A 24,770-nucleotide genomic window follows, 5' to 3' on the forward strand; every position below is an offset into this window, starting at 1 on the left:
GGATGTGTAAGAGAGAGACGGAGAATGTGTGAAAACATTAGAAACGGAGCAGATGTAGTTCATTTGCATTAACCAAACATTTCATGTCACGAGGAACACTTATGTAATGGGAGAGCTGGAGCCCGGCTCTCCTGCTGGTGAAGCGTCTGTGCTCACCAACACAAAAACAAGTAGTGTAACACACGAGTGTAAACGGCTGGGAACCGCGTGCATCTTGTCACCATCCTCACAGGGAAACACTTATTTTGTGAGTCAATAGTAAATGCTTTAATTCCACATTCGTGACATATCTTCCTTTCTTTATTTTGATGTCACAACCGTGTCGTGGCGTGGGGCTGTTTTTTTGTGGCTCCAGGGCTGGTGACTTGCACAGAGAGAGAAGCGCCCTGAACCTAAACAGGTTGGTCAGGAGTTCTTCTTACAGCAAGCTCATGACCCAAAATATAACTCCCGAGCTATGCCAGAACTACGTTAGGAAAAAAGAACAAGAGCGTCCAACACAGTCTCCGGACTTAAACCCCATCGGGTTGACGGTAGCAAGCTACGAGCGTGTTCAGGCAAAAGGAGGTTAATTTGACGAGTCAAAAGCTTAGATTGCATTTTGGTTCATAAATTGATTCCATGACTTTATTTTAAAACTCAAATTGTTTATTTATTCTATGCTTTCATTTCAGAGAGCAATGACACATTAAACTGAATAACTGTCAATTGAAGACAAAAAAATGAGATATTGGGACCTGTGTTGTGCATGAGGAGACTTTATTCAAAAAGTTGTGCTTTTTATCTTGTTTTTCTGTAAACTGACATTTGTGTTCCTTATCTTTGTACAGAAGCTCAAAGCCTCTCTGAGTAAGCAGAAGTTGCATTCTCACAATGTGGCTAGTTTCTGCAAATTATTTGCCTTAACACGCTGTTTAATCATTAAACTTTTACTGCCACCTGCTGGAGAGCAGCAATACCTACATCCAATTCAGACTCCATAGTTGGCGAGCTGGATAAATCCATCCATCCATCTTCTACACCGCTTATCCTGTTCAGGGTCGTGGGGGCGCTTGTGCTGATGCCAGATTCTTCATTGGCTCTAAAACGACAGACGATGTAGCAAGACTCTATTCAACACGCCCCGCTGCTCTCCATTCTCTTGCCTCATGTTTACGGTTCCCTGTGTATTCTCCTTTACATCTGTTTGTGTTCTTAACAGAGCGGAAGAATGACCGACGGTTGTGACTGCTGGGATGACAATGGCGAGGGACTGCAGTTCCAGCCACAGAATCTGGTTGCAAGCAATGGACGTCCAAGCTCGGGAGGCGGCCCTGGAATGAAACAAATGTCCGGGAACTCGTCTTGTGTTGAGCTTCAAAAGTTGTCGGCGGGAGGAAAGATTTGCATGTGGAGGATCCATGAGCAGCGTTGGATCGCTGCTTCCCCTCTGGCTGGCGGTGAGGATGACTGAAGGAGAAGGAAAGAGTTCTTGGCACCAGCGTTGACCTGTTGTCAAGAAGACAGGAAGCAGCTTTCCTCCGCGGTTTGGTGGCCCGTTCACATGTCAGACGGCGACAGGACCTGCTATCACCAGAGATGTCCGGATTATTTGTTTTCATCTCATCTTCCCTCTTTGGAGTTGTTGTTGCCAGGACTTTCTTCTTCTCTTGGGTCACCTTGCCTGAAAGGTGAAGAGAAGGGACTTTTTCCGGCTTCTGACCTGATTCATGTCTTACTTTACATTTTTGTAAAGACGATTGGTCTGAGGGAAACTGGGCAGTCGAAGGTATGTTCGAAATAGTTTGTTTTGGAAGAAAAGCTTTGGGTTGCCTGACAGGGGCTCCTTTCACCAGCAGGCTCACTCCAACATACTGAGGAACTTCAACTGCAGCCTGGAAACAACAAAGTGAAAAAAATAATAATTATTATTGAAATATTTAGAAAAAAATAATCTGAAAATCAAGGAGGTGGTTCGACCTGCTTGTAGATAAGCTGGAAGCCTCCAGTGAAAGCAGTAGGATCCGCCTGACGGTCGAGAACAACTCTCAGAGTGTCCACCTGCACGGCAGGGCAGAGCCTCGCAGTCACCGAGGTGGAGCAGGCCATGGTCGGACTGGCATTGATCTCCAGAAGCCAAGGCCTCAGATCTCTGCCTAACATAAAATCAGCTCCATAAAGCTCAAAGCTTGCCTTCCGGGGCTCCACCAGGTCCTGGGTGGTCTGCAGAGCGTGGATCAGTGCTTGCTGCATGCCTGGAACCACCACTGACTCCCACTCTGATCCGTGGCCCTGTTGCTGCAGAAAAGACCTGAACTGAGAGCAAGACCACATATTGTCTTCAGGCACGCCAGGGTGACGGTCATGAGATGCCTGAAAGTGCTTCTGGATGGAGTTGTTGCACAGGTGAACTGAGCTGGGGGGGGGGAAATACACATAAAATTAGACGTGAAATTATTCGGGCTTACTTGCAAAAACTCTTAGGACAGGATCATTTTGAAAGTTAAATTAATTTTTTTCTTACTGTCCTAATGTTTGACTGACCTGTCCAGAGTTTTTGTTGAGTAGGGCTGAGTTGAAAAGCGCAGGTAGCACTCTTTGTAGAACCACACGGTCAGAGGATTCCAGTCTGTGACGAGGAACCACTGACGAAGGTCAAACTTTGTTCCATGGACCAAGAGGGGGCGCTCCATGTATTTCTGAACCACCCACTTATTCTCGTTTGTCACAGCTCTGTCAGGCTTCACCAGCGATAAAATCTCCTCCAGATGATTCATACACATTATGCCTAATGAGGAATGTAGTTGGAGTGAAGCGGTAAAGAAACCAACATATAACACCAAAGCGAGACTAAAAAAGATAAAACATCACAGCAGCAAATTTACGCTACTTTTTCTGAATATCATTTGAGTAATCTAAGATGGTCTACAAACCATGACTGTTGTCACTTTGCCATGGATATAACACAAAATATGAATGAGCTCATAACACAATATATCGACCACCAAAAATCCTTTAAAAAGCTGGTAGAAATTGGCAAATATTATCACAAACACTTATGTTTTATAGAGCACGATGAATGCAATTCAGAATAGGAGGTGTCGCCAACAGGCCTCACCTCTTCCTCTCGACTTCGCACCGGGTTTGATGATCCAGATGTTATTCAGGCCGTCTGTGTCCAGCTGAGGACAAACCTCCTGCAGTTTGGCCAGCATGGCTTTGCAGCGATCCACAAACGCACTGCTGCCCCTGATCACTGTGTCTTTCCTACAAATGTTTTGTAATTAGTTTCTATTAGTCCTGTTCTGAACACGAAAAGAATCAATAATCTCATCCCAAGTCCAAATGGATTGCACATATGCGTACATGTATTTAGGATATATACCAAGGTCTGTATAACAAACTGTGAATGTGTTGAGTGAATGTACTTACTGCACAATCATGTAGTATTCTTGTAGAAAACGCGCCCACTGCTGTTCATCCACTGGGGGGGGAGTTTCTGCAGGCACATCAATGTCTGCGTGACTCAAACCACTGAGGAACTCTTGACACACCCGTAAGGCCGTGTCAATAATCTCAGGACCCACCAGTCGGTCGTACGAATTGGGAAATCCTACAAACAGAATCAAGATCGATGTTTGACCGTTATACTCTCCTCATCCCGCGATACAAATCATCTTTATCCGTTTTTTTTCATCGTTGACTTTTACGTTCACAGTCACCATTTTTGGCACTTTGTTCTTTGGCCTCTGCTCGGACGCTTTTCAATCTATTTGTCTCAACCACATACTGCAGCAGGCTGGTGCAAGCGGTTCTTCTGAAGTCCTCTTCATATGCAACAGAAACAGAAAGGACAAGGTCGTCGTGAAACAGGTTAGTTTTACTATACTGATGACGTCTTGTTGCAATGGTAACAACACATCATCAAATAGTACACAAGTGGAAAAAAATGAAAATACATTTGCATTTAGGATTTAAATCTGTTCTCATCCCAGTTGTTTTCTCAAGTCTTATTTACACCTGAGTCTCTTCTGCCCTCCATGCAAAGGCATTTTTATCTGTCGGTTAAAAAGAGGAAACAGCAGACCTATGAATGCATGCTTTTCATCTTCTGCCCCAAGCTTGTAGCATCTTGGGAAGAAAGCGTCGGGATCCGCTGTATCAAACCACTGAAGATTACGCAGATTTACACAAAGCCCCACCTGGAACATATATGATAATAGAGCTTTTTAAAAAAAACAGCATGAGTTGACATACAGCAGTCAGGAATGAGAAATTCTGTGGAGAACCTTGGTGGTTAATGTTCCTGAATTTGCAAAGTGATTGGTCATCTGGTCATTCTGTAAGAAACGATGGTCTACGTCATCCCGTCGTGTGGTCCAGTACAAATTGATCGTTTCATTGCGAACCAGACGAGACTAAAACAGATTGGGAAGACCAGGTATCAAAAAAAGGCGCTCATTTTCACATCGTGCACTATACCTGTGTCACGTTAGTTTGTTCACCTAAACATTATCTTACCATGAGATCGTACAAGTCATCAAGGTGCCCCTCTTTCCCCCCATACACGCTCTCTGTAAGGATATAAGAGATGTGTCTCTGTGAACGCAGGGAAATTTACAAGAGAGTGTATAAAGGGTGAGGGTCTGGTATCTGTCATTCACCGAGAGGAGGTACGTCCATTTAACTTGGGCTCGGGTTACAAAGGCTCTGACCTCCTCCCAACGCCGAGCTTTTACAGTCACAAAGCTAGACCACTGATTATTATACAACACATTTCAATCTCAATAAGTAAACACGGTCCCTGTTAAACTGTCAAGGTGTGTGGTTGAGAATTACAGGAATAACATCCTGTGCTTCCAGTGTATGCAAGGAAAAGTATCCCAAAGCCTCAAATGGACCAAATATGTTGTATCACACATACGTCAGGTCATTGATACGTATTTCTTAAAAAGCAACAACAACAAAAGAAAAACTACCACCTCACCAAAAACATAATTACCAGCGTCCCCATCTTCAGCATCCTCCTCTTCATCACCATGACAGTGATGTGTCCTCTGCAATCGCTGTTCCACCCACCCTCTGGCCCATAATGCAGCACGGATCACAGGGTAACGCCCTTGCACCGAAAACACTTTTTTTAACTGAGAAAGACGGGAGGGAAATTGGTGACCACGGAAATATGCAGAAATGTGCCCGTGTTTTAGTTTTAGTTTTATTTCATTTACAATCACCTTCACTGCTCTCTCAACGAGCATCTTAGCCGTTTTCAGCCTGTCTGGTCTGATTGCTGGCAGAATTGGCACACTGTGATGTGGCCTCCTCTCTACAGGAGCAGCCGTCGATTCCAACGCTGGAACAAAAACGCTCGATGAAATCTGAATATCAGGCAATAACTATGTGGGTAGATGCATGCTTGGTTTGTTAAAGCAGCAGTTTATCTACTTACTTGGCATTTGTTGCTGAGGCTGCTTTAACATAGTTCATCCGTGGATCAATGATCTTTGCTAAAATGAGAGCAGAAATATGTTCCAATTGTTTTTTTCATGTACTCAATTATCATGATATATAGTTGTACAAGTGTATGCATACAAAGGGAATCCTCTCATTTGCACATAAACTGATTCATTGTGTAGCTGGTTGTAAAACAAACCATATGCCATCCAACTGATTGCCTCTGCAGATGAAACATACAGCTTTACTATAAATAGTGTCACGTGTGGCAAATACTTTGTCGATGGTACTGAAGGAGGATGTAAACTGGGTCGAGTAGGCTTTGTGATATTAGGCTGATAGAATCTATTATAGCACAGCTGACATGCGCACAACGAGCAGCAAGCAAACAGACACACATAAACCCTAACAGCCAGAACCCGAACCAGAACCAGAACCAGTCCATTCAAAACGTATCTCACTGAACTTGATCAGAACTGAGCCATTCAGGGTACATTAAGTTAGTCAACGAGATATAAATCTTATTTTTCTAGTTTACGCCCTAAAACTTTGAAAGTCGGTAAAAGACACACACACACACACACACACACACACACACACACACACACACACACACACACACACACACACACACACACACACACACACACACACACACACACACACACACACACACACACACACACACACACACACACACACACACACACACGACGAATAAACTATGAGCCGAACCCAGGATGAATCACCGTGGGTTTATGAGCGAACTGTCTCTGTCAGCTATGACAGCGAACAGACATGCAGGAAAACCATCATTAAATGCATCTCAGACAAAAACAGATCCGTTTTCTTGTCACGTGATATTGATATACAAACCTTATGTTGACGCTTTGCCCATTGACCCAATTGCTCCGCTCGTGAAGACGCAAACCGCCGCGTTATGACCAGTTCTGCATCAGACAAATATGCCCCCTCCCCGCCCCTTGCAGAGGCGCGTGAAGTTGAAGACATCATATAGATAAGCTTTTGCTGTTTATTGTATATGAAACCGGGCGAATAAGAGACCAAAATATAGTTTTGGTAAAACATTGAGGTTGTGCGTGTCCAATTTTATAAAATGAGGGGTTACCTTGGAGACTATTTTAAGTAGAAAAATCTCCACATAAATTCTCCAGACTTAAACAACGACCGTACTTGAAATAGTCCCAACGACCGAATTTATTTTAACGCGTCATTGTAAACGTATTTAAAACGCGTACCTCTCACGACTTGTCAACTCCCCCGACAAAGGGGTACACGTTTAGGCTGACATGCAGAACTCGGCATAACACCGTTTTCCTCCACGCTCTCTGACTGTTCCCATAACGACCGCGCACACTCCAACACAACGTTTAAAGTTGCCATAACAGCAGTAGCCAGGAGGAACGGGACGCCGAGCAGCTTCCACTGTCAGCCATGTGCTGCCGACAGAGGATCACTGATCTGATGCTTTCAGCTGCAGGGTCGCTTACACATGCGAGGCTCGTGCTTAACATGCAGCAGCTGCAGCGACGCAGCCGAGGAAACAACTGTGTATGCATTGTTGCAATTTCAACTCAGCAAAGTGGTTAAAGAAGACCAACTTGCACGAGCCATTCCGATCAAATGTTTGTTGTCTCGCGAGTTTTGGCAGACAAAGTTCACTAGGTACCAGATCTGTCCGGGCTACCAGATCTGTCCGGGGCGGGGCTTGCGCATGCGCTCACGGGACCAGATCGGTCCGGGGCGGAGTTCGTGCATGCGCCTGTCGATGACGTCACATAATGTGATTTACGGCGACTCCATATGGACAAACTACATTACGGGATTCATTGATGAATAGATAGATAGATAGATAGATAGATAGATAGATAGATAGATAGATAGATAGATAGATAGATAGATAGATAGATAGATAGATAGATAGATAGATAATTACTGTTACTTTTTGTTTGACATATTTTTGTATAGTTTTCATTATTAACATACACACACCTGGACAAAATCTTTGGTACACCTTTGTTAATCAAAGAAATACCCACAATGGCCAGAGAAATATCTTGAATCTGACAAAATTAAAAAGAAATAAAAATTTAATGATTTTTCCTCCTTGGTTGTCTCCCATGAAGTCTACTGTGGCTCAAATAATGACGAATGGTGCAATCTGACACTGATGTACCTTGACCTTGGAGTTGATCTTTAATTTATTTGGGTATTGTTATGGGCTCTTTTGTTACCATTCATATTATCCATCTCTTTACTTTGTCATCAGTTTTCCTCCTGTGGCCACGTCCAGAGAGAGTGGCTACAGTCCCGTGGATCTAAAATTTCTGTATAATATGTGAAACTGTCATCACAGGAGCATCAATCCGAGCATCAATAATTTTCTTGCTGATGAAAAAGAAAAGGAGAATTCTAAGTGGTCCTTCAACAGGTCTGGTTTCCGCTTGTTGAAGTATCTTCTCTACAACAGCGGAGGAATGGACCAATAAGTATGGAATAAACAGAGTCGGACTAATCTAATCTGACACACTTTATTCCACTAACCATTGAAAATGTTTAATCACTTTAAATCAATTATAATACTGTAGATTTGAACTGATGACTATAGATACGTAACTAGTGCACAGACAAACGGTGCTTTTCTGCGATTTGTGTCATTGAATCACATCGTGACACATTATATGTCAGGCTTCATGCAGGAAGTGGAATATTATGTTGCTTTACTCCAATAAAAAAACAAGTTGTTAAGAGAATAGTCATCCATCTTCTATACCGCTTATATCCTATTCAGGGTAGCTGGAGCTAATCCCAGCTGACTAAAACCATCTAACACTGGACAGATGCCAGGCCATCACAGGTAAAGAGAATGATCACAAGAACAAATCTAAAAATCAAGACAATCTTTTGGTTGCAGAGTGATGACTTCAAGTTGAGCTTCGGCTCCATGAGACGCTTTCTTCACTGCTGCTTCCTCCTGTTTTATGTTAAAGTGCTTATTTCTTGTGTTTTCGCACTATTTGTGAAGCACAATATATATTCTGATGCTTGTATATGGTGTTTAGGTGGCTGGACAAGTGTGAGGTCACATTCACCTTTAACCTTTGACCTTTAAACCACTAAAAGTCAGTTGCAGTGAAAGGAAGTAAATCTGTATGAGGGTTCATACATGTACATTTATAAAACATTCATGTGCATAATTGATAAACATGTACCATATGAGGTTACAAACTACATATTTACAGCTGACACATAACAAACAGAAGGCGGTACAGTTACCCCATAAACACGAATAACTACCGTGGTGTTTCAAAGACACGCTAAAACTCCCACTCGCATTAAAAAGTCATAATGTGACCCACTTAACCTCTCAACATAAAGATGGGGCAACTACCCTGAAATTCATATTGCATAAATTAGCATACATTTGCTCTATTTCTCTTTAAACTCCTTTTCAGCTTCTCCCCTTTTCCCTTCCACCATAAACCCACTGAGCAGACAGTATTTAACCCTTTGAGGATGTGAATAATTTCTAGAGCAATGAATAAATAACAATTCCTGCTGTAATAAATTAATTGATTTTTTGGGGGGAGAAAATTAATGCTGCTGTCCTCTCCTTTTCACTTTGTGATGTGTTTAATAATTCTTTAATCTTAGGTGTTTTAACCAAGCAGGCATTTCAGAGCTCCATCTGTAAGCATCTACAATTAATCCTTTCCTTCCTTTGCTCCACTCAGCAAAACTACAGCATAAAGAGAAACTGCTCTTGTTTTCTTTCCTTCATCATCATCAGCTTCGTGAACAGGAAGGAAAAACATTGCTCTTCTATCCATCTCCTCCAGTGTTTTATTTCTATGTGTTTCTATCTCCATATCTACCTACTTCCTGCCTTTTAACATTCAGAAACGTGAACCGGTGCTTTTCGGGATCATGTTTGTTCATTAGCGTCTGATGTGGATTACTACGACAGGGACACATCAAATCAATAACTCATCACTCAGTCTTTGTCCGCTGAGCAGTGGTCATTAGTGGAGTGGACAGTCTGTGTCTATAAAGAGTCTCGTTCAATAAGGAGCTGAGGACGAGACAGATGCAGACATTAAAGCCCCCATGGGATCTTTGTGGAGAAATGAACATTTGGGAGGCGACGTGTGAGCAGCTTGGCAGAAATCGTGCCCTTTCACCTTCAAGGAGAACCAAACACTTAAGGACAGATTTCCTTTCTTTTTTATTCAGCGGGATCTCATAGAGTCTGAAAATGTATAATATAATGCGAGTTCTTTATAAAACACAAAAAATGAACGTATAATAAAGTATGAGTGTTACTTTGCTTGTCAAAATATCTTCTTGTTTAACCTTATGATACCAATTTATCAATATATGTGATTGAATCTCAATAAAAGAACAACAATCCTTTCAGTGAGAAGATACTCCAGTCTGGAGTTTTCTGCAGAATCAGCATCTACGGCTTGGATGTGGATGATGGAGTAACCCAGCGGAACGTTTTCCAGCACAGTGGCCTGAAACGGGGTGCTGACAAAAATGGGGGCGTTGTCATTGATGTCCAGGACTTGCACGGTGACCAGGCCACTAATGTTGGAGAGCGGCGGTCGTCCTCCGTCCTGGGCTCTGATTCTCAGCATGTACTCTTTGTTGGCCTCATAATCCAGGTGGCTCACCAGGTCCATTTTACCTGTCTGAGCATCAATGTAAAACTGACCCCGAGTGTTTCCACTCATGATGCTGAAGTGAACCACAGCATTGCTCCCTCTATCCCGATCCGAGGCAGTAACCTGCAGGATCTCTGTGTTAGGGGTCATGTCCTCGGGCACCTGGACCACGTAGCGTTTCTCACAGCCTGGTGGCACTCCGAGTTGTGACGGCTGCGGCTGCTGAACAAACTGAGGACTTCCATGTCCCATTGACTTTTTCTTTTGCGCTTGTTTGAACAGTTCCTACCGTGAACATGCACATCGTACTGGCTGGTGAGGAGGTGCCTGTAGCCGGAGTCAGCGCAGTCCGACACTGTGTACACGGTGAAAGGGTTGGATCGCAGAGTATTACACTTTAAGGAGTCCGAAACAAACACAGTTCCCACCGCGGCGTCGGTCTCCAGAAAGCGCTCGGTGAATTTGGGAGCGAGGACCTGATCCAAAGCGCACCGTGCGCCTCGCTGGGCGCCGGACACCGGCGTCCCCGGCGTCCCCGGCCCCGCATCCTCACTGATGTGAACCGTGTAACAGCGCGCCAGAGGAACCAGTTCACACCACCACAATATCACCAACAAATCCCATGTAACGAAGTGCATCGCTCCTCAGTTCGTCTTCAGCGGCGCGGGAATTTCCGTGGCTCCGAATTTCTTTTTAAACTTTCCACCTGAGAGTTTGTCTTTGTTGCAGAAGAGCCATGCTCTTCCTGCGGGCACTCTCCTCTGCGAACTCCGGCTGGACGGAAGAGGGGAAGCTGGCAGTCACCTTGGCCGGAGCGGATCTCTCACATGCGCGCACTCACGCTCAAGACGCCGGCGACAACAACAACAACAAAACCTCCAGCAGCGGCTGCAGCTCCGACCCGTCCGCGAGACTCTGCATGAATGAGAAAGATGGCTCCTGCTCCGCGCGAGCCTCCAGGGTCCTCCTCATTAACATAAAGCATGTGTGTGTGTGTGTGTGTGTGTGTGTGTGTGTGTGTGTGTGTGTGTGTGTGTGTGTGTGTGTGTGTGTGTGTGTGTGTGTGTGTGTGTGTGTGTGTGAGAGAGAGAGAGAGAGAGAGACGCGCTCACTTGACAGTAAATGCCAAAATACTGATAATATGTACTGAATTACATAATCACTGTTGCATTGCTCGAATTGTAGTCAATAACAAGAAAATGTATTGTTAAATAATATTCAATTAAAAGTACTCAGGAACTGCTCAAGCTGTTGAGTGACTGTTTAAGCACAATTATTTGTAATATTATTATTATTAACAGGCTGATTCAATGCACCCCTAAACCATACCGACGTTCAAAACATATTTCCCAGAGGTGCAGTAATGTGTGTAAACAAATATCCACTTTGGTCAACAAATATAGGCATTGAGTTTAAAAAGATAAACCTGTTGGCAACAACACGTGCATGAAAATAGATGAAAAAGCTTTAAGTTTAACTCAGTTTGTAAACTTTCTCAGCAGCACCTTATGGTTTCAAAGATAGGAAAGTAGACAAGAAGGTGAGGATTGTATTCAAGTATGAATAGAATGACATACAATGACATACAATGCTACTATTAAAAATAATTCTTCGTTAAAGTAATGTGAGTATTTATATTTCACCCTCCTGTATTCTAGTCAATTATTGTTTGCCGTCCATAGAGCGTGGATGTTATACATTCCTTCATTACACATTCCCAAATAGTTTACTCATTAACTGGGAAGCGTGTAAGGTTTCAGTGGTTGTGCCACTTTTAGAAAAAGCTAAGAAATATAACTTGTCTGGAATAAAAGGTATTTCATATTTCCTTTGAGCTCAGATCCAATACTGCATATCAGTTGTTAAAGGCGTATCCCCCCGTCAGGTTTACTAATTTATAAATAAATCGGTTTCATAGGTGAAAAAAACTGCAACCAAAGCAGAAATACTAACTTGCTACTCTCATTTTTGTACCGATACTCCGACGATCAATCCTCATTGTTCTCTAAGCACGTAGGTGTTTTTAAATAAGCACATGTGGAAAACACAAAATGTATAAACTAGTGGAAGCAGGTGAAACAGTAACTTGGGCGCTCAGCTGATATTCAGTGTGTGACTGACATCTAGTGGACAAACTGCAGTTTCGCCCCACACATAGCTTTAAGACTGACAGGAACACCTCGTTACCACTTATTACACTTTTCATTTGAATCTTTAAATTTAACTAACAACTTAAAATGTGTGTGTAATTAGAAACTTCAAAAGTCTTTCGAGATATCGTTCCATGATATATTTATTCAGTTTTATCCAAAAGTACACAATATTAATAAGAAAACTTTCTATTAAAGTTCAGACTGTATTTGAAAACAGAGTAAGAGATGATACTTGTTGGAGCAGCTTGGAGGAAAAACAATTTGAATGGGCTTAATTCATGCAACTTTCCAAATTCCAAGACAGCGAGAGAATAAATGCATCAACTTCCTAAATCCATCCATCCATTTATCTTTCATCCCATTTTATCTAGTTCAGAGAACAATAATAACTACAATATTATACAAGGGAAGGCAGGAAGCACCTGGGACAGGTCACCAGTCCATCACCTGGAAAAAAAACCTCATGCACATACGAGGAACATGCAAACTCCACACAGAAAGGCCCAGCCTGGATTCAAACCCGCATTGTCATGAGGCAAACATGCCAACGACTCCAACATGTGGCTCATTATGAAATCATGAAACACAAATACAATTCAGAAAGGTGCTCAATACCCATTACAGCTTATGTACGAAAACAGCTTTAACTAATGGTAACTATTTCAGTAAACGGTTATAGAGAAGCACCTTGTTGGTGAGCAAGATATAAAACTGTCAAAGAAATGCTGAAGCCTCACACAATATCAAATTCCACAAAATAAATCCCCTGGACGGTAACATTGACGTCAACAGATTGTTCATTTCTAATTGCAGACTCTTGTGCAATAATTCAACTTGTGCAGAAATTAAAAACGTTAAAAGGACACCATGGTGCCAATTGTTGACCAGTACGAGCGAGCACCCAAACGTTCATGTGTACAGTTTGTGCCGTTATCCCGGAGCTGGACGTTGCGGCGCACCGACATGAAGAAAAACCCAAAAAGGACGAGTGTAGCTTTTTAATGTTTTTATTGTTGCTGGAGGCTCTAATACAATATGAATCATAAGCTTTACAAAATAAAAACAAACAAAAAAATACAACAAAAGATTCCCCTCCAAAAAAAAAAAAAAAAAAAAGGAAAAAAAAATGGAAACAAAGGTTTCCACCGAGACACAAAGACAAACCGTGACCCCCAACAAAGACATAGTAGGAGTGAGGAGAGAGAAGACTGAATGAGCAGGACAGAGGGGAAGCAACTGTCATGAGATACAAAGTATGGTGGTGGTGGTGGTGGTGGTGGGGGGGGTTAATGACGAGGGTGTGACTGGTGATTATAACAGTCCAACCTCGTGTTTGAGAGGTCCGCATGTTCACCTAATGCCCCCACACAGGCCGACGTGCACGTAGACAGGAAGTGTGAGAACTCCTCACACAGGCAGATCGGGCGCCTTCGCGTTCACACCCGTTACATCGCCCAGAAGAATGACAGTAACACACGGACAGTTATATCTCTATACAAATATATCAGGGGCGGGGAGGGGAGGGGGGGCGTAGACAAAAATAGGTGCAAGAAGTCAATTTGATGAACGTAATGGCGCCACTGGCGAGCCTACACCACAGTCTGTGTGTTTCCTCAGCGCGGAGGAAGAGCAGGGCCAGAGTCACATCAGCTCTGAGAACATCAGGGATTATTACTACAATGAACCTCACACTGGAAGATTATCATTAACCGTGGTAATACTATCATTATATTCATAACATGGGAGGGAGAGGAGAGGGAAGAAGAGAGACAGAGGATGAGCGAGAGAGTGAGTGAGTGAGTGAGTGAGTGAGCGAGCGGCTTCATGGCAGATGAGATGTATGAAAACAAAACTAGACAGGAAAATAAACAAAACAAATAAAAAAGCTAAGCATTTTCTCCTTTTTTTTTGTTATTCCACAAATAAACAAGTGCAGCACTGAAACAGGCATGGAGGAAGAGACATAAAGAAACAGAAAAGAGATGAGGCAGAACGAGAGAGACAGAGAGAGAGAGAGAAAGAGAGAGAGAGAGAGAGAGAGAGAGAGAGAGAGAGAGGGAGAAAAACAACGGTAGCATCTCCAGCAGTTGTGTTTCTTCTTGAGTGCCTCCACCAGGTCGAGCTTCAGAGCCTCCTGCTTTGACTTGTCAGCCAGAGTCTGAACACTCCTGCATGGGGGGAGAGAGAGAGAGAGAGAGAGAGAGAGAGAGAGAGAGTCAGTGTACAAAGTCACACTGAGACACATTTCCAAATGAACGGACTCAATTGTTTTAGTAACACCAGGCATCACACACCAGCTCTCCCTGGAGAGAAGCGTGTTAAAAAGTGCATCGTTATCTTATTTAGATCTGCACACGGCAATCGAGTCACAGTTAGTTTTCATGTCATCATGCAGCTGAATTGTCTTTTGAGCTTTTTAGTTCAGACCTTGCTGATTTGCATTGGAATAAGCAAAGACAAGGAAGAAAAATGGTAAAAAGAAGGCGGGAGAGCGACCCGGGAAGCTCGAAGCCCAGCCTATTTATAGGTGGAGAGGAAATGATTAATTACAATAAAATATCAAAGACCCAGAATCTTTTTCTATCTTGTCTTTGATTATTCCATTTTGTCAATGCTTCTCCCGTGTTGTCTTTGTCTTTAACATTTGCTTTTTGTCATTGCATTTACTCGATGAGTCAAGCCGCCTGGAAAAGACAAAAGCAATAAAATGCAATTCAGCAAGGTCTGTGGGCGGGTCTTTCTATTCAGGGTTTCCTCTCTAGTCCCAAATGTCTCATTCATCGGAAAACCCGGAAATATAAAAAAGACGAGTGGACAACGCACAATTTGTATGGACTGGTCACCCTGAATAGAAAGACCCTCCCACAGACCTTGCTGATTTGCATTGTATTGCTTTTGTTTTTTCCAGACGGCTTGACTCATGGAGTAAATGCAATGACAAAAAGCAAATGGAAAAGACAAACCAGGAGAAGCAATGACAAAATGGAATAAGCAAAGACAAGGAAGAAAAATGGGATGACTACCTTTGTATATTTTTGATATTATTGATTCTCTTAATATTTCCCCATTCATTTCCAGAAGGAAAGAACAAATGAAAGGTTTGACTTAAAGTTTGGCGTGACTGTCCGGCAAAACAAACAAAACAGGTGCGGCAATGGCCCAACCCTGTACAGGGCCGCCGAACCAGTACCGACACCGGGCTAAGAAAAAAATAAAAACCCCTAATAGACTCAGATAGAAAATAAAAGGCGAAAACAGTACGGCCGGTACAGCCACGCCAAACAACTCTAACCTCGGCCAGCTGACCGGTGGCGTGACTGCCCGGAAAAAAAAAAAAAAAACAGGTGCGGCAATGGCCCAACCCTGTACAGGGCCGCCGAACCAGTACCGACACCGGGCTAAGAAAAAAATAAAAAACCCTAATAGACCCAGATAGAAAATAAAAGGCGAAAACAGTATGGCCGGTACAGCCACGCCAAACAACTCTAACCTCGGCCAGCTGACCGGCTACCGGGGAGTTCGGTCCTTGAGCTGCACCTGCAGACTTCGGAAGCGTGCACGGAACGCAGCGTCTCCCAGGAAACAACGCGGAAAAATGAAGGCGGGAGAGCGACCCGGGAAGCTCGAAGCCCAGCCTATTTATAGGTGGAGAGGAAATGTTTAATTACAATAAAACATCAAAGACCCAGAATCTTTTTCTATCTTGTCTTTGATTATTCCATTTTGTCAGTGCTTCTCCCGTGTTGTCTTTGTCTTTAACATTTGCTTTTTGTCATTGCATTTACTCGAGTCAAGCCGCCTGGAAAAGACAAAAGCAATAAAATGCAATTCAGCAAGGTCTGTGGGCGGGTCTTTCTATTCAGGGTTTCCTCTCTAGTCCCAAATGTCTCATTCATCGGTAAACCCGGAAATATAAAAAAGACGAGTGGACAACGCCCAATATGTATGGACTGGTCACCCTGAATAGAAAGACCCTCCCACAGACCTTGCTGATTTGCATTGTATTGCTTTTGTTTTTTCCAGACGGCTTGACTCATGGAGTAAATGCAATGACAAAAAGCAAATGGAAAAGACAAACCAGGAGAAGCAATGACAAAATGGAATAAGCAAAGACAAGGAAGAAAAATGGGATGACTACCTTTGTATATTTTTGATATTATTGATTCTCTTAATATTTCCCCATTCATTTCCAGAAGGAAAGAACAAATGAAAGGTTTGACTTAAAGTTTGGCGTGACTGTCCGGCAAAACAAACAAAACAGGTGCGGCAATGGCCCAACCCTGTACAGGGCCGCCGAACCAGTACCGACACCGGGCTAAGAAAAAAATAAAAACCCCTAATAGACTCAGATAGAAAATAAAAGGCGAAAACAGTACGGCCGGTACAGCCACGCCAAACAACTCTAACCTCGGCCAGCTGACCGATGGCGTGACTGTCCGGCAAATCAAACAAAACAGGTGCGGCAATGGCCCAACCCTGTACAGGGCCGCCGAACCAGTACCGACACCGGGCTAAGAAAAAAATAAAAACCCCTAATAGACCCAGATAGAAAATAAAAGGCGAAAACAGTATGGCCGGTACAGCCACGCCAAACAACTCTAACCTCGGCCAGCTGACCGGCTACCAGGGAGTTTGGTCCTTGAGCTGCACCTGCAGACTTCGGAAGCGTGCACGGAACGCAGCGTCTCCCAAGAAACAACGCGGAAAAAAGAAGGCGGGAGAGCGACCCGGGAAGCTCGAAGCCCAGCCTATTTATAGGTGGAGAGGAAATGTTTAATTACAATAAAATATCAAAGACCCAGAATCTTTTTCTATCTTGTCTTTGATTATTCCATTTTGTCAATGCTTCTCCCGTGTTGTCTTTGTCTTTAACATTTGCTTTTTGTCATTGCATTTACTCGATGAGTCAAGCCGCCTGGAAAAGACAAAAGCAATAAAATGCAATTCAGCAAGGTCTGTGGGCGGGTCTTTCTATTCAGGGTTTCCTCTCTAGTCCCAAATGTCTCATTCATCGGTAAACCCGGAAATATAAAAAAGACGAGTGGACAACGCACAATTTGTATGGACTGGTCACCCTGAATAGAAAGACCCTCCCACAGACCTTGCTGATTCGTAATTGTATTGCATTTGTTTTTTCCAGACGGCTTGACTCATGGAGTAAATGCAATGACAAAAAGCAAATGGAAAAGACAAACCAGTAGAAGCAATGACAAAATGGAATAAGCAAAGACAAGGAAGAAAAATGGGATGACTACCTTTGTATATTTTTGATATTATTGATTCTCTTAATATTTCCCCATTCATTTCCAGAAGGAAAGAACAAATGAAAGGTTTGACTTAAAGTTTGGCGTGACTGTCCGGCAAAACAAACAAAACAGGTGCGGCAATGGCCCAACCCTGTACAGGGCCGCCGAACCAGTACCGACACCGGGCTAAGAAAAAAATAAAAAACCCTAATAGACCCAGATAGAAAATAAAAGGCGAAAACAGTATGGCCGGTACAGCCACGCCAAACAACTCTAACCTCGGCCAGCTGACCGGTGGCGTGACTGCCCGGAAAAAAAAACAAAAAACAGGTGCGGCAATGGCCCAACCCTGTACAGGGCCGCCGAACCAGTACCGACACCGGGCTAAGAAAAAAATAAAAAACCCTAATAGACCCAGATAGAAAATAAAAGGCGAAAACAGTACGGCCGGTACAGCCACGCCAAACAACTCTAACCTCGGCCAGCTGACCGGCTACCAGGGAGTTCGGTCCTTGAGCTGCACCTGCAGACTTCGGAAGCGTGCACGGAACGCAGCGTCTCCCAGGAAACAACGCGGAAAAAAGAAGGCGGGAGAGCGACCCGGGAAGCTCGAAGCCCAGCCTATTTATAGGTGGAGAGGAAATGTTTAATTACAATAAAATATCAAAGACCCAGAATCTTTTTCTATCTTGTCTTTGATTATTCCATTTTGTCAATGCTTCTCCCGTGTTGTCTTTGTCTTTAACATTTGATTTTTGTCATTGCATTTACTCGATGAGTCAAGCCGCCTGGAAAAGACAAAAGCAATAAAATGCAATTCAGCAAGGTCTGTGGGCGGGTCTTTCTATTCAGGGTTTCCTCTCTAGTCCCAAATGTCTCATTCATCGGTAAACCCGGAAATATAAAAAAGACGAGTGGACAACGCACAATTTGTATGGACTGGTCACCCTGAATAGAAAGACCCTCCCACAGACCTTGCTGATTTGCATTGTATTGCTTTTGTTTTTTCCAGACGGCTTGACTCATGGAGTAAATGCAATGACAAAAAGCAAATGGAAAAGACAAACCAGGAGAAGCAATGACAAAATGGAATAAGCAAAGACAAGATAGAAAAATGATATGACTACCTTTGTATATTTTTGATATTATTGATTCTCTTAATATTTCCCCATTCATTTCCAGAAGGAAAGAACAAATGAAAGGTTTGACTTAAAGTTTGGCGTGACTGTCCGGCAAAACAAACAAAACAGGTGCGGATATGGCCCAACCCTGTACAGGGCCGCCGAACCAGTACCGACACCGGGCTAAGAAAAAAATAAAAAACCCTAATAGACCCAGATAGAAAATAAAAGGCGAAAACAGTACGGCCGGTACAGCCACGCCAAACAACTCTAACCTCGGCCAGCTGACCGGCTACCGGGGAGTTCGGTCCTTGAGCTGCACCTGCAGACTTCGGAAGCGTGCACGGAACGCAGCGTCTCCTAGGAAACAACGCGGAAAAAAGAAGGCGGGAGAGCGACCCGGGAAGCTCGAAGCCCAGCCTATTTATAGGTGGAGAGGAAATGATTAATTACAATAAAATATCAAAGACCCGAATGTGCTCACCACCCTAATAATTCCAACCTTTTTATATTAAATAAATTGCTTAAGACGATAACGGGGCTAAATTCTAATAAGAGGAGCAGAAACGAAACGGGGAGGGGCCCGCAAGACCTAACAAAGAGATATAATGAAACACAAAGTTATCAAAGTCGCTTCATATGTCAGTTCAGCTCCACATTTTTACACAGAGAACCCAAATGGCTTTACCCTTTCACATGACATTTTTAAATAAAATAGAAATGATTTTCTGTCTGGGTTTACTCCCATATCTAGATGGCTGTCAATGGCTCTTCTGAACCCAAGCCTTTGACCAATGTTTTTTTTAACTTTTGTCACGACGACTAGCCGCCCACCTCACCAGCAAAGCATATTCATTGCTGATTTTACAACCTGACCTCACAGATAAGAGCAAAATGAAGGATACGATGTAAAGGCCAACTATCAAATTGAAACCATTTCCAGAAGGGAAGAACTCGTGGACCAATAAAACCCTCACTCCACCCAAACTCACCCGATGCTTGTTACGTCCTACACCTGCACTTTCTCCTCGAACAGCCTGGTCATAACAAAAGGGCAACGATCAAATTGAAACCACTTCCAAAAGGAAAGAGCAAGTGAAATGGAACACCGTCTTTAAAAGTCAGACATACCTGTGAAGAGAAACTATTGGAAATGAAAAACAAAACAAAAAACAAGCAGACAATATAATGAGAATATATTCAAAATTGAAAAAACATCCTCAGATATAACATGCACACACACCTGCCTTTGAGATCTTGGAGGTCTGCTCTTTGTGTGACTTTGCAGAGCTGATTAAACACACTGTCTTCAAAGTAGTACAAAGGGCCTTTGTGATGTCACAACAAATCTGGCTGATGATGTCAGAGCAAAAAAAAATAAAAAGACTCAATTCAACTTTATTTATATTGCACTAAATACAACACAGTCATTTCTAGGTGCTTTTAACAGAGAAAAGCCCAACGAGTCCACATGAGCGAACAACTGTGGAAAGGAAAAACTCCCTCTAACAGGAAGAAACCTTTGCAGAAACCAGACTCAGAGGTGGCAGCTTGCTGCAAGCCCAAATATCCCTTTTTTTAAACAATGTTATGAGTAAGGCCTTAGCATATTGTTGCATGTTTCTTGCTGCTGGCAAATTAAAAGAAAAAGAGAAAATTCGCATCTATAAAAAAGCGCACTTTCAGACCCATTTGTTAATAGACCCATTGATTAGTTCACTAAAGACAGCAGCAGTAAATTCAGTGTCTACCAGGTCAAATGAAAAATATTTTTACACCGGAATAGCCAAAAGAGTTCAGTTTTTCACTTAAAAATACCACGAAATCGTCTCAGACTGCTCCATTAGGCTGATGGAGCAATTGGGTAATGCTAATGATTAGCAACTCCTACTATGGAGAAACCAAATGAAAACTAAATTACGTAACATAGGAAACTGAAAAAATAATTTTCAAGAAAAGCTTACTCTCTTAGACTGTAACAAATTCAGAAAACATACCTGAAGAGAAGTGCAAAATACGATTCTCTCTAAGTCCAGAACTAAAGATGGCGCCTTCGGCCTTCAAGTCCAGCAGGCCGTTATAGGTACCAGATCTGTCCGGGCTACCAGATCTGTCCGGGGCGGGGCTTGCGCATGCGCTCACGCGACCAGATCGGTCCGGGGCGGAGTTCGTGCATGCGCCTGTCGATGACGTCACATAATGTGATTTACGGCGACTCCATATGGACAAACTACATTACGGGATTCATTGATGAATAGATAGATAGATAGATAGATAGATAGATAGATCGATCGATCGATAGATAGATAGATAGATAGATAGATAGATAGATAGATAGATAGATAATTACTGTTACTTTTTGTTTGACATATTTTTGTATAGTTTTCATTATTAACATACACACACCTGGACAAAATCTTTGGTACACCTTTGTTAATCAAAGAAATACCCACAATGGCCAGAGAAATATCTTGAATCTGACAAAATTAAAAATAAATAAAAATTTAATGATTTTTCCTCCTTGGTTGTCTCCCATGAAGTCTACTGTGACTCAAATAATGACGAATGGTGCAATCTGACACTGATGTACCTTGACCTTGGAGTTGATCTTTAATTTATTTGGGTATTGTTATGGGCTCTTTTGTTACCATTCATATTATCCATCTCTTTACTTTGTCATCAGTTTTCCTCCTGTGGCCACGTCCAGAGAGAGTGGCTACAGTCCCGTGGATCTAAAATTTCTGTATAATATGTGAAACTGTCATCACAGGAGCATCAAGCTGCTTGGAGATGGCCTTGTAGCCTTTAGCTTTATTATGCTTGTCTATCATTTTCTTTCTAATCTCAGACAACTCTCTCCTTGACTTCCTCTGGGGACATGGTGTGGACCACGCTAAACATGGACCAAACAGCGCAGTGGCGACTCTTCACCCAGTAAATAGGCCGACTGCAGCTAAAATAAATATTTCATTCATACAATATCAGAAAGATATTTGTTAAGAAAAGTTTATTGGCAAATATGCTGAAAACAGTGACACATTTGGACCTTTTTTGAAACAAGGAAATTAAAACAAATTTACAAAGAAATATTAAACAGTGCAATCAAAAAGATGAGCAGAGACTGGCGAGCTGGAGCTGAGGACAAGTGGAGAAGGTCGGTGGATAAGTCAAGCGTCTGCTCCTCTTTGCAAGGATATCCTGCAACATGCATAGATATTTTTGTCAAGAAGTTACCATTGTAACAGACATGTTGATTAGTCTAGTTCAGGAATTGTGTGTCACTTCTCTTCACCTTAATGCATCTGGTTGCAGAAGTGGCTGCAGTAGCCTGGATGACTGGCTTCGGAATAGAATGCAGTCACTTGCCCCCTTCTCCCTGTGCCGACATATCCTGTAAAACAGTGACAGAAAAAAAAGAATACTACTACTACAGTACAGTCTGCATGAAATCTTTGCATAGCTGCCATCAATAAGTATGTGCAATGAAATAGATACAAGATTTTCTAGTATGACATGCATGTACCTGGGGTGCAGTTTTTAAAAGGCCAACCACATCCAAGGCAGGTGTCGACGGTGTACATGATGTAGAACATTTCCCTGTAGTTCACAGAGAACCTACTCCATGTGCAAACACCTGTGTAAAACAAAATGTCAGCCAAAAGAGCACATTTCCTTTGAGCTAGTGAAAACATCTATAGCTTGCACAGCATTAAAGTAATATTGCACATTATTGTGCCATTTACTGAAGTACTTACTGTCAAGCCAGTGAAAATGAGCACGCCTTCTGAAACTTTCTGCAGATACAGCGTCTCTGAAGGTGGTACACACCAGAGCCAATGTTTGGAAAGCTTTATCACCTTCCTGCAGTACCACTTCTTCAAGGATGTCTGTGAGCACACAAATATGTGTCATACAAAACTACATTTTATACACATAACAGTACCTCATGAACAAATTCACGGCCTTGATCTGTAATAATCCGCTCAACCAACCCAAAGTCGAGCAGAATATTTGAGATTTTTCTGGCCACCTCTGCCGCTGTTTTGGTGTACATCGACTTGGCCACGACCCATTTGGTGAAGAGATCTGTGGCCGTCAGTATATATCTACAACATAATGTGCAATTTGTTGTAAATGAATAGCATCTTTAAATGTCATTTCATTTATAGACAACAGCTTCTACCTAAAATATTTACCGTTTTCCCTTCACAGTAGTAGGAAGAGGACCCATCAAATCAATCTCCAGGACACTCCATGCCTCCCGAACAACAATGGGATGTAGCACAGGTGCTACAGTTTGGAGTGTGTCGTGCTGCTGACACTGGGGACACTCATCAACCTTTAAAAAAAAAAAAGGGTATTAATTAGAATGTAGGATATAACAAAGTCATTTCTTGATTTAATTGCTAAGCTACACTGTAAGAGTATTCTGTACTATTGGAGTAATGTATGAGTATTTATTTTTTATTCTATTTTATTGACAATGAACAATTCCATGTTTCCTTTAGAAGCTCGCACCCATTTGTTTAAACTTTACATCGTCACGCTGAGTTCTCCAGTGGTAGGAAGCCAATACTTTTTCCATCGTTCTGCGTCTCCCTGGATGACCTCCATTGTCGTGACACTCTCCCAGCACCTCACACACCTGCTTTGGATTCATCACTACCAGGAGGGGTTTGCCTTGGCAGTTGTAAAACAGCCGCTCATCTGATACAGTGGGAAAGCACAACATTCATTTAGAACTGTGCATGTATATTTACTATTTGATTACTTTATGACTAAGTTAAAATCCAGAAAATCCAGTGGCAGGCAGTGAAAACTACAACTAATATTGGTTGTAGTACTTGAAAGGTAAAAACTAAAAGGAAGGGGGTAAAAGGGGACACTTGATAATAATCAGGCAACTATCAGTGCAATCAGTACAGTGTCTGGCTCTGAAAATAGTTTCTACTGTACAGTGGTGAGTTTGTCTTCAACACACTCGTGCAGTTTGTGGCATTACATTGGGGTGTGCGTGTGTGTGTGTGTGTGTATATATATTCTTTTTTTTAACTTTAAGTTCAGTTTAATCCGAATAATTGAACAGTAGATATATATATATATATATATATATATATATATATATATATATAAAATTCATACTGTGACTTAACCTTTACAAGGTAGTGTTTGGACGCTCTTCGAATCGCCCTTTTTCGGTCCTCCGTATTTCTGGAGGTTGTAGTGAGGGTGTGATAGACAGCGGTTTGAATAAAGTGACTCAGCTCAGTATAAAAGTTATCCATTTCGTTCTCCTTGTGACTCGCCATGTCGTTTTAAAGACTGCAACGTCATCGACAGGCGCATGCACGAACTCCGCCCCGGACCGATCTGGTCGCCGCCCCGGACCGATCTGGTCGCGTGAGCGCATGCGCAAGCCCCGCCCCGGACAGATCTGGTAGCCCGGACAGATCTGGTATCTACACCGCCATTTCTCTCTCGACACCGGAAGTCACGTGTTTTCATACAGGTTGTACGTCTTAATTATTGTATGTTATTTTTTTTATTAATTTATGTGAAATATCGAAAACAAATAAAGGAAGAGCACAAACACACAGTCATAAATATACAAAGTGATTCTTCTCTGTGCCACATCTCTATACAGGAAGTCACGTAATCTCCGTTGTTTCATGTAGTTTTTAAAACATTGTTTTATATATGTAGGCACATAACTAGTAAATTGATACATTATTAGTGGCTTTATAATGTCTGCAAAAGTGAATCTAAATAAGAGCAAGAGAAAAAACAAAAACACAAACATTACAGCTGCAAGCAGCGTTGAACGTGTCCTTGCTACTTGTGGGACTCTGACTGAGAATGTCGCCTGAATAGTGGACAGATGTGACAAGCAACGTTTTAAAGTTAGATGAAATGTCTAACTGAAAGTATGGCGAACCTGTAGTGGTTCAAAGTTGAAGGAATTTAAAGGTGTATATATACATATATATGTGCCTTGACAAGGGCACTTACTGGCTTGGGGGTCCAAGTCACCTGCTGTCCGACTTCCCGAATAGTAAACCTCTCCTCATCGATAAATACCAGGTGATCATTAAAGATGGACAGAAGAATTCAATCGTGCACTACAAAAGA

The 24,770-nt window shown here is 42.5% G+C and overlaps 1 protein-coding gene across 2 annotated transcripts; it reads right to left on the reverse strand.

Annotated features, from left to right (window-relative positions):
- Window positions 1–247: 247 nt before the first annotated feature.
- ttll3 (tubulin tyrosine ligase-like family, member 3) lies at window positions 248–6,917 on the reverse strand. Of its 2 annotated transcripts, none has more exons than XM_080462251.1 (13): window positions 6,310–6,394; window positions 5,429–5,486; window positions 5,214–5,332; window positions 4,982–5,123; window positions 4,501–4,553; window positions 4,269–4,397; window positions 4,067–4,181; window positions 3,702–3,806; window positions 3,412–3,592; window positions 3,098–3,246; window positions 2,524–2,767; window positions 1,960–2,395; window positions 248–1,874 (listed from the first exon to the last, which is right to left on the reverse strand). In XM_080462251.1, exons 2-13 carry the CDS (start codon window positions 5,457–5,459, stop codon window positions 1,110–1,112), a joined length of 2,469 nt encoding a protein of 822 aa, XP_080318377.1. In that variant the 5' UTR covers window positions 5,460–5,486; window positions 6,310–6,394; the 3' UTR covers window positions 248–1,109. The 2 variants fall into 2 exon arrangements, with proteins under 2 accessions (XP_080318377.1, XP_080318376.1); XM_080462250.1 differs by having other exon boundaries at window positions 733–1,874; window positions 4,967–5,123; window positions 6,310–6,917.
- Window positions 6,918–24,770: the final 17,853 nt, after the last annotated feature.

This window comes from Lipophrys pholis (assembly GCF_963383615.2).
Source record: "Lipophrys pholis genome assembly, chromosome: 4".
Lineage (NCBI taxonomy): Eukaryota > Metazoa > Chordata > Actinopteri > Blenniiformes > Blenniidae > Lipophrys > Lipophrys pholis.